Here is a 12,583-nt window from a genome sequence, read left to right as displayed (position 1 = left end):
GGGCTCCCCCACCACACTGTACGCATTGAGCCCAAATTTTAACTGCTGGAATGCCCTTTTTTTACCAATTTATGTTCCAGCCTGGGTTTGCCATCTGATTTATCAACCATTTTAGTGAATAACATGAAGGCTGTCGACTGCGTTTTCCTTTTTATCCACCGAAGCAATATAGAGAAGGCCATTTACTTTTTAGTTTTGGTCCGCCCTTTTTTTCCCCCACGTGCCCTTTTTCGCTGTCTCCTATTCTGTCCATTGGGACTGACACACAGTCGTTTCCCTCGTCTCTGTGTTTGTGTTCTATAGTTTTGACTTGGCCACTTATGACCCCAGGTGTTTTTTGCACCCTAAAACAAAACAAAACAATACTGCCATCAATACATGACACAACTGCCCAGCAAGTGTTGAAAACACACAACAGTAATAGTTTTCTGCTGGGAGAACAGGACAACAATAAAGTCCTAAAAGGGAGGTAGACACATTCTGTTTTGTTGGAACATCCTAACCTCACATAAACTGTAATTGTGAGGCTTAGGGAGAAACAGTCTGCTTATTTACTTGACAATGGCAAGCAGAATGACTGCTGGCAAAATGACTTCACTGTTTGTCATCTTGTGACTCATAACACAACCTACAGTCCTGTCATTTCAGCATTTTTCATAACATCTACATCTATATCTACAGGGTACCTCCCACTGTACCAGTTATTAGTGTTTCTTCCTGTTCCATTCACACATGGAGTGCAGGAAGAACGATTGATTGAGTGCCTCTGTGCGTGCAGTAATTGCTTTAATCTTATTCTCATGATCCCTATGTGAGTGATGGGTAGATTCTGGTGGAGACAGCAGCATGAGAAAAGTCTGTGGCAGTCACCCATGCATTAACTCAGAAGGGCTCTTCCCAGCTATTGGAATGGCTCGATAGGTGCCCAGAAACAGCTTGAGGGCCTCGTTTGTGGAAGCACAGTGCACCATGGCTTACATCATCTTCTTGAAAGCCTGCACCATCTGTCCCGCCTCCCCATTGAACTGCAGGTTGAACAGGGTGGTGAGCAAGTGTGTGATCCCTTGGACCTCACAAAAATGGGCAAACTGGGCGGAGGTAAACTGGAGTCTGTTGTCAGAGACGATGGCTGATGGGAAACCCTCAATAACAAAGATGTGAGACAAGGCTTGAATGACATTTGCTGACATGGTATAGAGGAGTGGGAGGAGTGGTAGATGTAAGTAGACTTGGAGAAGTCGACCACAGTGAACCGCATCTGCTGCAATAAAGAGCCGGCAAAATCAATGTGGAGATGCTCCCAGGGGCCCACATGAGGCCAGGGCAATGAAACCTTGGTGGAGCTGGCTGCTGGTGGGCGCACGTGGTACAAGACTGAATCATCGACTCATCTCTATCAATCGACTCGTCTCTATCAATAACCTGCCAATAGGTATGCTTCCACCACGGAGGGAGAGTCAGGGCCAGAGGGTGAAGTATGTCTTCAGAGGAAATTGGGTGTCCATGGGCAATCTCTGATGCCAGCCATGCCAAATCCACTGTACAATGGAACTGAGTGTGGAATCCACTCGTGTGAGCTGCAACTGATGACCCACTGAGTGGGAATTCCTAAAGGGCAAACAACAACTCAGAGTCTTGCTGAAAAAGTCTGATTTCCTGAGCATCAGACTCAGGATTTGGGCCAGTCGGCAAACAGGACAGAGCATAGGCATTTGTGTGATGATTGGAAGTTTTGCAGACGGAAACAATGTCCAATGCTGAAGCCTTTGTGCCATTTTGTACAGGAGTCCAGATCGAGGACCAAATATTGTGAGTAATGTCCTGTGGTCTGTAATCAATTGAAATTTCACTCCGTACAGATAAGCATGGAATGCCTTCACTCTGTAGGCAAAGCTAAACACTCTTTCTCTATCTTAGAGTGGTTGTGCTGAGCATTGCTAAATGGAAATGAAAGCAGTTGGGTGTTTAGAGCCATTGCAGTCCTGGTGGGATAGCACTGCGCCGATTCCATGCTGTGAGGCATCATTGGCAAGGAGAAGGGGCCCAGCAAGTACAGGACGAGGTGCACTGGCAATTGCAAAGTCTGCTATATTTTATGAAATGCTGCCTCACACACAGGTGGCCACACAAAGTGAGCCCCCTTGTTATGCAGGGCATTGAGAGAGCAGTTAGCTTGGCAGCCTGGGGAATAAATCGACTGTAATAGCTAATCTCCCCAGAAAGGACTATATTTCTTTCAGAGTTTGGGTGTGGGGCATGTTGTTGATGGCCTGCACCTGGACTGTGGTCAGAAGGATGCCGTGTTTGCAGAGGAGGAAACCAAGTTACTCCTCGTAGGGCTGGAAAAACTTACACTTACTGATGTTACATTTCAGGCTCTAAGCCGATTAGTGAGAAAATGAGGACTGCAAATTCTGGAGGTGCTCAGTTACAGATGCCCTTGTCATGATGATATCTAAATAATTGCCACATGAGGGAACACCCTGAAACAGCTGTTCCAAGGATTGCTGAAAAACAACTGGGGCACTAATAATTCCAAATGAAAGCTGATTATACCAGTACAAGCCAAAGAGTGTGTTAAAACGCCAGCAGGTTGCAGAAATCTTAAAGTAACGGCAGCTGCAAATGTGCCTCTGGCAGCTCAGTCTTCGTGTAACAGGCTTCATTCTGTAGCCTGGAGAACAGGCCCACTGGTCATGGAATTTTACCTACCCATTGTGATTTGATACTAATTTTAAATTATCTTCCTTTCCTGGTCCAAGGGAAAAAAAAAAGAAATAAACTTAAAGTTTCATGATGAGTCAAACATTGCTGCCACAATATCTTATTGAATTTCTAAGAGATCATGTATGAACATGGAATCTTTGTCATTTATTATCCCCCTACCTCTTTTTCTCCTACCTTTTCTGATCAAAATTTATTCAATGCAATGAAGATGTGATGTTTTGTGTTTTCTCTGAATAGGGTTTAATCTATAGAAGTCCATTTCGATGTTTATATTCTTTCTCATTTCATAGGTCAGCGCTCTGGAAGCTCAGCATTGGAGACCACTCTGGCATTGTTGCAGACAGCAGCTGCAGAAACAGAAGAGGAATCAGAAGTAAGTGTTGCATACTGCCACTGTTTTGAAATGGGTGTGTGCAGTATGATGATTTGTCATTCATGAAAGGGAAGGCCATTGAGTGATAATGAAAAAAGTCAGAGGGTATTTCACCTGTTTCATACATCTTGTATCCCATGTGTAATAGTTTTGTCAAGCCTGTCTGTCCTGAAGATATCAACAGTTCTTACAAAGTGTCATCTGCTCCAGTTGTTTCAACTTAGATGTCTCGGTGCTCTGTCAAATTGTTCTCACTGTATCATATCTCCCATCTGTTCTTATTCTTCATCCTCTTCCCTTTCTATAACATTGCCCTCAAGTTCACTTCTCTTGTATAGACCCTCTATATACTTCTTCCACCTTTCTGCTTTCCCTTCTTTGCGTAGGACTGGTTTTCCGTCCAAGCCCTTGATATTCATGCAGGTGCTTCTCTTTTCCTTCAGGCAGTATGTATCGCCCTCAAGTGAACTACACTTCTTTATCCTTGTGTTTGTCCACTAGCCATTTGTGATTAACCGTTTTTCCCTTGCTGTCGATCCCATATTTTTTAGGCTTTTGTATTCCCTTTTGCCTGCTTCATTTGCTGCATTTTTATATTTTCTCCCTTCATTAGTTAAATTCGGTATGATCTGTGATATCTAAGGATTACTACTAGGCCTTGTCTTTTTTCATATTTGATCCTCTGCTGCCTTCACTATTTCACCTCTCAAAGCGACAGACTCAGCTCCTACTGTATTCCTTTCCCTTGTTGTAGTCAGTCATTGCTTAATACTCCCTCTGAAAAATTCAACAACCTGTGGTTCTTTCAACATATCCCGGTCTCAGCTCCTTAATTTCCTACCTTTTTGCAATTTCTTCAGATTAATCCACAGTCCATAACCAATAAGTTGTGGTCATAGTCCACACCTGCACCTGGAAATGTCATACAGTTTAAAATATGGTTCTGAAATCGTTGTCTTACCATTATATAGTCAGTCTGCAATCTTCTGGTGTCTCTTCCATATACAGAACCTTCTTGCTCCCTCCCCCCCCCCCCCCCCTCCTCCCCCAATAGAAATCATCCTCCATCACAATTAAATATTCATCTTCTGTAACTGTCTGAAAATTTTTAATCTCATCATACATTTAAGCAATTCTTCATCATCTGCGGAGCTGGTTGGCATTTAAACTTGTACTACTGTGGGGGGTGTTGGCTCCATGTTTACCTTGGCTACTATAATGCATTTACTATGCTGTTCATGGTAGCGTATCCACATTCCTATGTTCCTTTGTCAATTATTAGATCTGCTCCTGCAGTTACCCATATTTCATTCTGTATTTATAACCCTATACTCACCTGCCCAGAAGTCCTATTTTGCTGTCACTGAACTTTACTAATTTCCACTATAACTAACTTCATCCTATCCATTTTCCTTTTCAAATTTTCTGACCTGCCTGCCTGGTTAAGGGATCTAACATCCCACACTCAGACCTGTAGAATGCTAGTTTCGTTGCTCCTAATGACAGCATCCTCCTAAGTAGTCCCAACTCAGAGATCCAAATGGGGGACTATTTTACCTCAGGAACATTTTAGTCAAGAGGGTGCCATCATCGTTGAACCATACAGTAGAGCTACAGGCCCTTTGGAAAAATTATGGATTTAGTTTCCCCTCGCCATTTGCAGCACCAGCCCAAAAAAGCCATGTTGGCTGATGTTACAAGGCCAGATTGGTCAATCATCCAGACAATTGCCTGTGCAACTGTTGAAAAGACTGCTGCCCCTCTTCAGGAACCACACATTTTTCTGTGCTCTCTCAGCAGATAACCATCACTGTGGTTGCACCTATGGTACAGCTATTTGTGCTGTTGAGGCATAAAAGTAACCCCACCACTGCAAGGTCTGTGGGTCCATGTACTAATAATATAACATGTTTTTGCTACAGAATAACATTGAAGATCAGATGAGTAGATTGGCTGACAAATTTAATACTGTAGCAAATCATGGAGACACACATCTTGATGTAAAAATGGGTATGTTAACAGGACACATCCTGAGACATCAAGTCACAATTAATGGAGGAAGTTTCAGATGTGTGGAGGGGGAGGGGGGGGGGTAATTTGCAAAGAGAGGCCAAGGCTTGAATACAGTAATACGATGAAAGCGGATGTAGGTTGTGGTAGTTATGCAGAGATGGAAAGGCTTGCACAGGATAGACTATTGTGATAGCTGCATCAAACCAGTCTCAGACTGACGATGACGGTGACAAAAACAACAACAACCACCACCATCACCACATCATATGTTTTGGAGAATGGGTAGTACATCAGACAACAGTAACCATTTTATTCACTTCAAGCAAAGTTATGTATCTGCTGTTGCTGTGTAACTACAAAAATAATATATTTATCACATGATCTTCTTTTTCCAGAAAATAGCGGAAAAGTTCCTAGAGGGTGATCTTGAAGTTGATGATTTCTTGGAAACGTTTGATAGTCGACGTAAGTTGATGCATTTGAGACGAGTGAAGGCAGACAAAATGGCAGAATTGATGTCTACAAGACGGCGACATGCCCCTCCTCCACCTTCTAGTCAGCTGGCTGGTATTGGAAGGACTCCACCACATATGGGACCATCTTCTTATTACCCATTGCCACCTACTGCTGCCAGTTCAGTTCCATATCCATTGGGCCCTGTAAATATGCCATTACCTACTCCTTTTGGAGCAGGTAGCTTTGCATGAGCCAATCAGCATATGCTCCTGCAATGCAAATGTAAATTAAGTTTATTTTATATAATGTTGAATGCAAGAGAGTGCTATAACACGTGTGACTTTTGTACAGAATTCTTTAATGTTGTCCTACAAACTTTGACATCTGAAGTCGTCCAGGAGTTTTCAACATTTGTTTGAGGGCCATAGTGTACGAATACCTTACGTGACAGATGATTTATTACTACAGCAGTAAAGTACAAATATTTTCAGTTGCTTTTAAGGTGGATGAAAATTGTGGCCATTATTATTTGTTGGTGCTATCATGATTAGACATGCTTCAACTGTGAGTATTCCGATTACTGGAAATATCCATTATATTTCAATCATAATTTGTGTACTATTTACATATTTCATAAAAACTTCTGTAAACGTTGCAAAAATGGATGTAATTGGGTTCATAATCCTTGATGTGCTGATTGAATTAATGTGAGAAGCATCCATACACTATAATAAGTCACTTGACATAAAAAAAGGTCAGTAACAGAATTGCAGAAGCACCTTGTGGTAATGAACTGCTTTCAGGAATAGATGTCAAATTGCATTCAGACAATGTTGGAAGGGGAATACGATTGTCATATCATTATTTTGTTTTAGATGCCATTTGTAAATTATTATTGAATGCTTTGAAATCCAAACTTTACCTCTATGATTTGTTATTTAGTTTGAAGCACATCAGTAGATAAAGGGTCAAATTCATGGAACACCCATTTTAATATTGTCAATGCCGTCTCTCCTGTCTCTCCGTAAGTAGGCGTTTTTCTTGAACCTAGTCCACGATTTGCAGCTAGTGAAGCTTTGTAAACTATTAAATTATTTATAAGACAAATATCTACTTTTAAGTGTATTGCATGTGAAAATTTTCCATCAAACACCATTTATTAGCATCTAACCAGAATTTAGCTGTCTCCTCCCTTATTTTCGGTTGTATACACCAATACATCTGGATAAGAATAAAAATAAAAATATTACATGAATTATTGAACCCGAGGCTCCAAGAATGTCAGTCTTAACACCTAACGCACTCAGCTGTCTAACCACCATGAAAAATTATTCCAGTTTAATGGATGGTAAGTACGTCTTTTCTGCTAGCACCATTCAGTTAGTTCTGTAATCCACATCCTTTACACCATACCCTCGTCTCATCAGTGTTCAGATCAGTACATTTCATCATTCCTTTGATTTGACTTTTCTGCTTTTCATTCACATTCTCTATAGCTTCTTACACTCCTTATAAGAAAATCTTTTAAATGTTCACAATTTATGTAAAATTGGGGGCTTATTGCAGTATTGACACTATTTTGCTGTGGCACATTACATCATAAGCAGTAGAGTGACAGAGTTAAGAGGGATTGAAGCACGTCATTGACTGTGAACATGAACATGTGAGTAAGGGCAGAGAGTTACTTACTAGCATAAACATCTGAAGGTATCTAAATCATAAATGACACTTCACTCGTGTTGAATTAACGATTCCTATTGGCTGACAGTCCATGTCACGAGTTTTTCACCACAGAAATTTTCAGTGCAATATTTTCATGGAGTTAATTGTTCAGCTGCAGCTGCAGTGGTGATACTGTCTTTGTGCTTACACATATTTACACATGTTGATTTCTTCCTCTTAATATATTGCTGGAAAATCTTGGGCGGTATGCCAATAATGGAAAGAGTAAAAGTAACATTACAGTTAAGGCACTGATCATTAAACAAGCACGTAAAAATTCGTACAAATATATTTATCTTTCTCAGACTGGTCTTCTTTTGTTTCTGTTTTATTTATTCTTTCATAATTCCCTCCCTCCCTCCGTGTGTGCACGCACACACATAGGCGCTCATGAGCTGAACACTGCCCAGTGAGCGCACTAGTGTTTGCTGACATTGAATCTGGAGGGAGTACTGCTGGTACACTGAGTTTCAAAACATTATTGATTTGGATAAATGTAAGCATATACATCATATGACTGTAGGTTTTTTGGGAACAAATATATTAGTTACCAGCCAGCTTCTTCAGATCTACTTTGTACAGTCATAAATTATGTAGTAAGTCTTTAAGCTGTAGTTTCATCAGCTGTATCAGTGGATTTTGTTGTGGTATTATTACATCTTCCTTAAAATCCCTTGGATAGGTCAGTGTCAGTGTAGAGGTCACCCTCTTCCTCACTACTTTAGAAGTCCAATCTGTAACATAACTTTTTAAGGTTCTCAGTACACTAAAGCATCACACTGCTAGTGTTGTTTGCAAATATTTTTAACACGTGCATACTCTTTTCACTCAACAATATACAGCTTTTTTACGCAACTTGAGGTCAGTACCTTCAAATATGTCAATATTTTTTATATTTATTATTGATTAGTTTTGTTTAATTATATTCAATATCCGTTTGATTGGATTTAGTTCATGATGTACATAAGATTGTCTCAATTATCCTCAACAACTGTTCCTTGATTTTCCCTTCTGTAACTTGCACAAAAAATTTTAAAAAGTTATCTTTCTTCACAACTTTTTCTGTGTTTCAGTGTCCTCACTGTAAAAGTGCAAAAGGCAGACATAACTAGTTGCATACTTGGTATTGTATTTTATTTTCATACTTGAGAATGACAAATCCAAAAAATATTGAAAGCTGTCCAATTTCTGTGAAATAGTTACAGTTGCTGGTATGGGTTCCGCACAGAAAAAAATACATAAGATTGTTGGCATTCCAAATTAGTCTTTACAAGATCAGAAGCAGCAGATTGTAAGGAATCGGATAAAGAAGCAGTGATTTCTGTTCACCTTGTACACCACTAGTATACTTCTGCCCTTCAAAATAAACTGTTCTGCAATTTTGTGTTCACTCTTTGCAAAGCTTGTAATTGTCCACCCATGGAATTTCCAAAATCTGTGTCATATATTGCACAACTGAACATATTTCCTCTCCTTATTCTTTTTTTTTCCTTCTTCTTCTTCTTCTTGTTTTTAAGCAATGTGATAGCAAGCAAGACTACAAAAACACTTCATGCTAAAGAATCAAACTAAGTTGCACCATAAATGATGAATATGATGATAATTATAATATTCCCATTTATGACTGATTGACTTGGGTAATTCAAGTCAACACTTAATTTGTAAAAAACATTTCTGTATGTGCCATATACATGACCCATTCTTTCCCTAGCTCTGACGTAATAATGTGCCTAATGTTTTATAATTTTATCTTTGTGCAATATGTTGTAATTGGAAAAGACAATATTTGGTATTAACAAATTGTAATAAAGCACTGTTGTTTGCTGTTCAATATTATATTAATTGTGATCAAATACTTGCTGAAAGTGTCACAGGAGAATCTTAATGTTATTTACATACCATCACCCTTACCAGTATGCGAGTATTGGTGGTAATCTTGTGAGAATATGAGGATTTTGAGCATCTTACATTATATTTTATATTTCAGCTGTTTAGTGTGATAAACTGAATAACAGTGAAAGTATTGCGTTGTAAGTACACTTTGACCCTGCTATAAGTGCTAATTTTTTATATTTCTATTAATGTTGTTTTTTCCCATTATTTTTGGTAAGATGATATGTGCCGGATTATAGTTTTTCAAGTACTCTGAAATATGCATGTCGAAGCGGATGTCATAAAATAAACTGCAAATATTCTGTATCACTATTCTGTAAATATTGTCAATAAAATTATATTTTTTTTCTTAAAGACACTTATATTTTAATATACATTGTAGATGTTGGTTATGTCTACCTAATTAAAGTTAACATCCTGATTATTGCCTGTATGCTGACATACTATACGTAAATATCAGTTATCATATTTATACATATGAGATTAACTTACATATTGGAGCGCATTTAGATCACACTGTAAATTGTTCTCTCTCTCTTTCCCTGCCTCCCCCCCCCCCCCCCCCCCCCTCACCCCTCCCTCTCTAAGGTCAAGGAAGGTATATTCGTGATACATTTACATTTATAGTTTTTCAGTCTCTAACATGAAAACATGTCATCAAATTTTATGTAAATATCAAACAGGATCAGTTAACAAAAAATGTTACAAGTACAATTGGAATTTTAAATGATAATCGAGTATCATAGAAATTTGTATGTATCGTGATTGATTGATAGTAAGCTTCCAGGTATTCTGCTAAGCTGTTTTCATTTTATGCATAATACTTTGACCATTGACCAAGCCATGTTCTTTAGATGCTGTGAGTTTTGCTGTTATGTGTACTCACTGCCTGGACTCTAACCATACTGTGAACTATCATTGGTCTCAAGGCAATATTTGAAGAAGAATGCTATTCCCAATACCCAAGCAGTGCCCTTTGATATTCCTTCATTTTTCAGAGCTGACACTGGTATTACGTGGAACGCAAATTCTCTCACTATTTTCCAACTCTGATGGACATGATGGCCAGCAAGATTTTAATTAATTTAATGCCAGACCCCAAAAATTGTTTAAACTGAAACTGCCACCCCTATGTTTTAGGTTTTCTAACGTCTTAATTTTAACATATTCCTTACGTAAGCTGTCCCAGGAACCTGGCATTTGCACCGTGATCCTGCTCTTATTGTATTTCACTTTATGGTTATATTTGAGGCACTGCTCAGTGACAGCTGATTCACTTGGTTGTATTAGTCAGGTATGTTGCTGATGTTCCTTGTGTCTCTCCTTGACTGTTCTCATAGACTGCCCCAAGTGAGACCTGCCACATTCTGATGGAACATGATGCACACCCTGCTTTCGGAGACCTATATCATATTTAATATTACAAAGAATATTTTTTATCATAACTGAAGGGAATGAAATATACTGGATGCCATGTTTCTGTAGGAGTCTGAGATGTTTGTATTTTCCCACCTCCGCATTGCAAATGTTTTGACTTTTGAGTGAAATGCCCAGTCGATGTGCTGTTGTTTTCACGTCAATTCTACCAACAGTGAGAGTTGTTTAGTTCTCTGGGTGTTGTAAAATTCCTGGATTCGTCTCGCCGCTGTACAGCCCATGAAAAGGATTGCGGAAGACTCCCAAATAAATTCCAAAGTACAGTGCAGACTTAATACCAATATATTTCCAGGACTCTGGTGTCCGAGCCTGTTGAACTGTACCGGTTACATCGCATGTACCCAAAGTTGACATCAAACGACACAGACTTCACAACAATCAACAAACGATTGAGCCTACAATACATTTGCTCGCAACCCTAGCCAAAAAACGAGTGCTCCAAGGCACCTGCGTGACCTCTATTTATACTTTTGTTAACAATTACCTACAATGAAAATTACAATTTTATGTAAAATCACAATTGAAAGTTAAACCGAATATGAGATACACATTGCTAAAAATTTACAATCTCAGTGCTGAACAAGGTGAACCTATTTTCAACTTAGTTACGAATTAATATAACATTTTCTGACTAATTATGTTACAGGTAACAATTACATTTCTAAATTTGTTTATAACAAATCAACTAGCGCCTGAATTTTAGTGCTAACATATATCGGAGATTCAATTAACGTGCTTTATTTATATGTTCTATTTAAATTGTTGTAGTAATTTTATAATGATAGGTTTACTGGTACATCCTGACCATGTGCTACATTGCTTTCGATTAGTTACAGTATTAATTTCACATTTAAATTGTGTTTTTCACATAAGAACAATGTTAATCAGCAAAGCATCGTTTTCGAATTATATGTATACTGAAATAGTGGTTATTTTTGTATGTAATTTGGAAACAGGTCACTTTACAATCAGGCAATTAGGACTGGTGTTTATCGTTAATGCTCTCCGAGGGGTTCTGATCGGTAGCAATGAGATACAGTAATATTTCAAGTCTAGTGTTTTCTCCAGACATTGGGCCAGCATAAAGTAGACATGCAATTTCTGTCTCTGTTTCAACATCTTTCTCCGATATTCTTGATTTTGAGAGTGGGTCCTGTTTAGTTTGATAATCTGAGTACACACTAGTTTGGAACACTGTTCATAGGATTGGAATTCGTCATTGAGGCTCTCCATGTCTGAAAGTGTTCGAGCTGTGTGGAGCAGAATCTTTATCACCAAATTTCTTTGTGATGTATGAGGGCGGCTTGAGGTGTAGAGATAATGGATCAGTTTATGTAGGTTTTCTATATACTCAGCGATCCAGAGATCTGTCCGTTCTTCTCTTAACTAACACGTTGAGGAAAAGTAGTTGGCCCTCTTTTTCAAATTCCATTATGAATTTTATATTATGATGGATAGACTTTAAATATTCCAGGAGCTCTTAAAGATAGTCTGCTCCATGTTGCCACACTTCAATGATGTCATCCATATACCAATAGAAACACAGTTTTAACTGGGCAGATCCTAGTACCTTTGCTTGAAAGGGTTCTACATTTACTTCCACCACGACTGGTGATTACAGACTACCCATCGTTACATGCTCGGTTTGTTCATACCATTTTCTTTCGAACAGGCAATAAGTGGATATCAGAATGTGCCAAAAAGTTCTGTGAAGCAATCCTCAAATTTTTCAGTGATTAGTTTCAAGGAATCAGGAAGTGGAACTGTTGTAAAGAAGGAGACTATATACAAACTAAGTGTATGATCTGTATCCTGGTGTTGCAGTTGGCTGAGGTGGTTTGCAAAATCAGTACAGTTGCAGATGTAGAGTTCACACTTCCCCACTGCAGATGTGGTGTTCGCACTTCCCCACATATTTGTGGAGAATGCATTTCAGGTGTTTTGCCAGCTGGTATGTAGATG

The 12,583-nt window shown here is 38.9% G+C and overlaps 1 protein-coding gene across 1 annotated transcript in view; it reads left to right on the top strand.

The window, feature by feature from the left end:
• LOC126418551 (vacuolar protein sorting-associated protein 37B) overlaps positions 1-9,538 on the top strand; it is a 45,509-nt gene extending 35,971 nt beyond the window's left edge. The window contains exons 3-4 of the mRNA XM_050085366.1: positions 3,018-3,100; positions 5,509-9,538. Of these exons, the coding sequence (XP_049941323.1) occupies positions 3,018-3,100; positions 5,509-5,820 (395 nt within the window). The 3' untranslated portion in view covers positions 5,821-9,538. The remainder of the gene's footprint in view (positions 1-3,017; positions 3,101-5,508) is intronic.
• Positions 9,539-12,583: the final 3,045 nt, after the last annotated feature.

Source organism: Schistocerca serialis, chromosome 9, assembly GCF_023864345.2.
Source record: "Schistocerca serialis cubense isolate TAMUIC-IGC-003099 chromosome 9, iqSchSeri2.2, whole genome shotgun sequence".
Lineage (NCBI taxonomy): Eukaryota > Metazoa > Arthropoda > Insecta > Orthoptera > Acrididae > Schistocerca > Schistocerca serialis.
The sequence above is the reverse complement of the archived record's forward strand: the minus strand, read 5'-3'. Positions and strand labels throughout refer to the sequence as shown.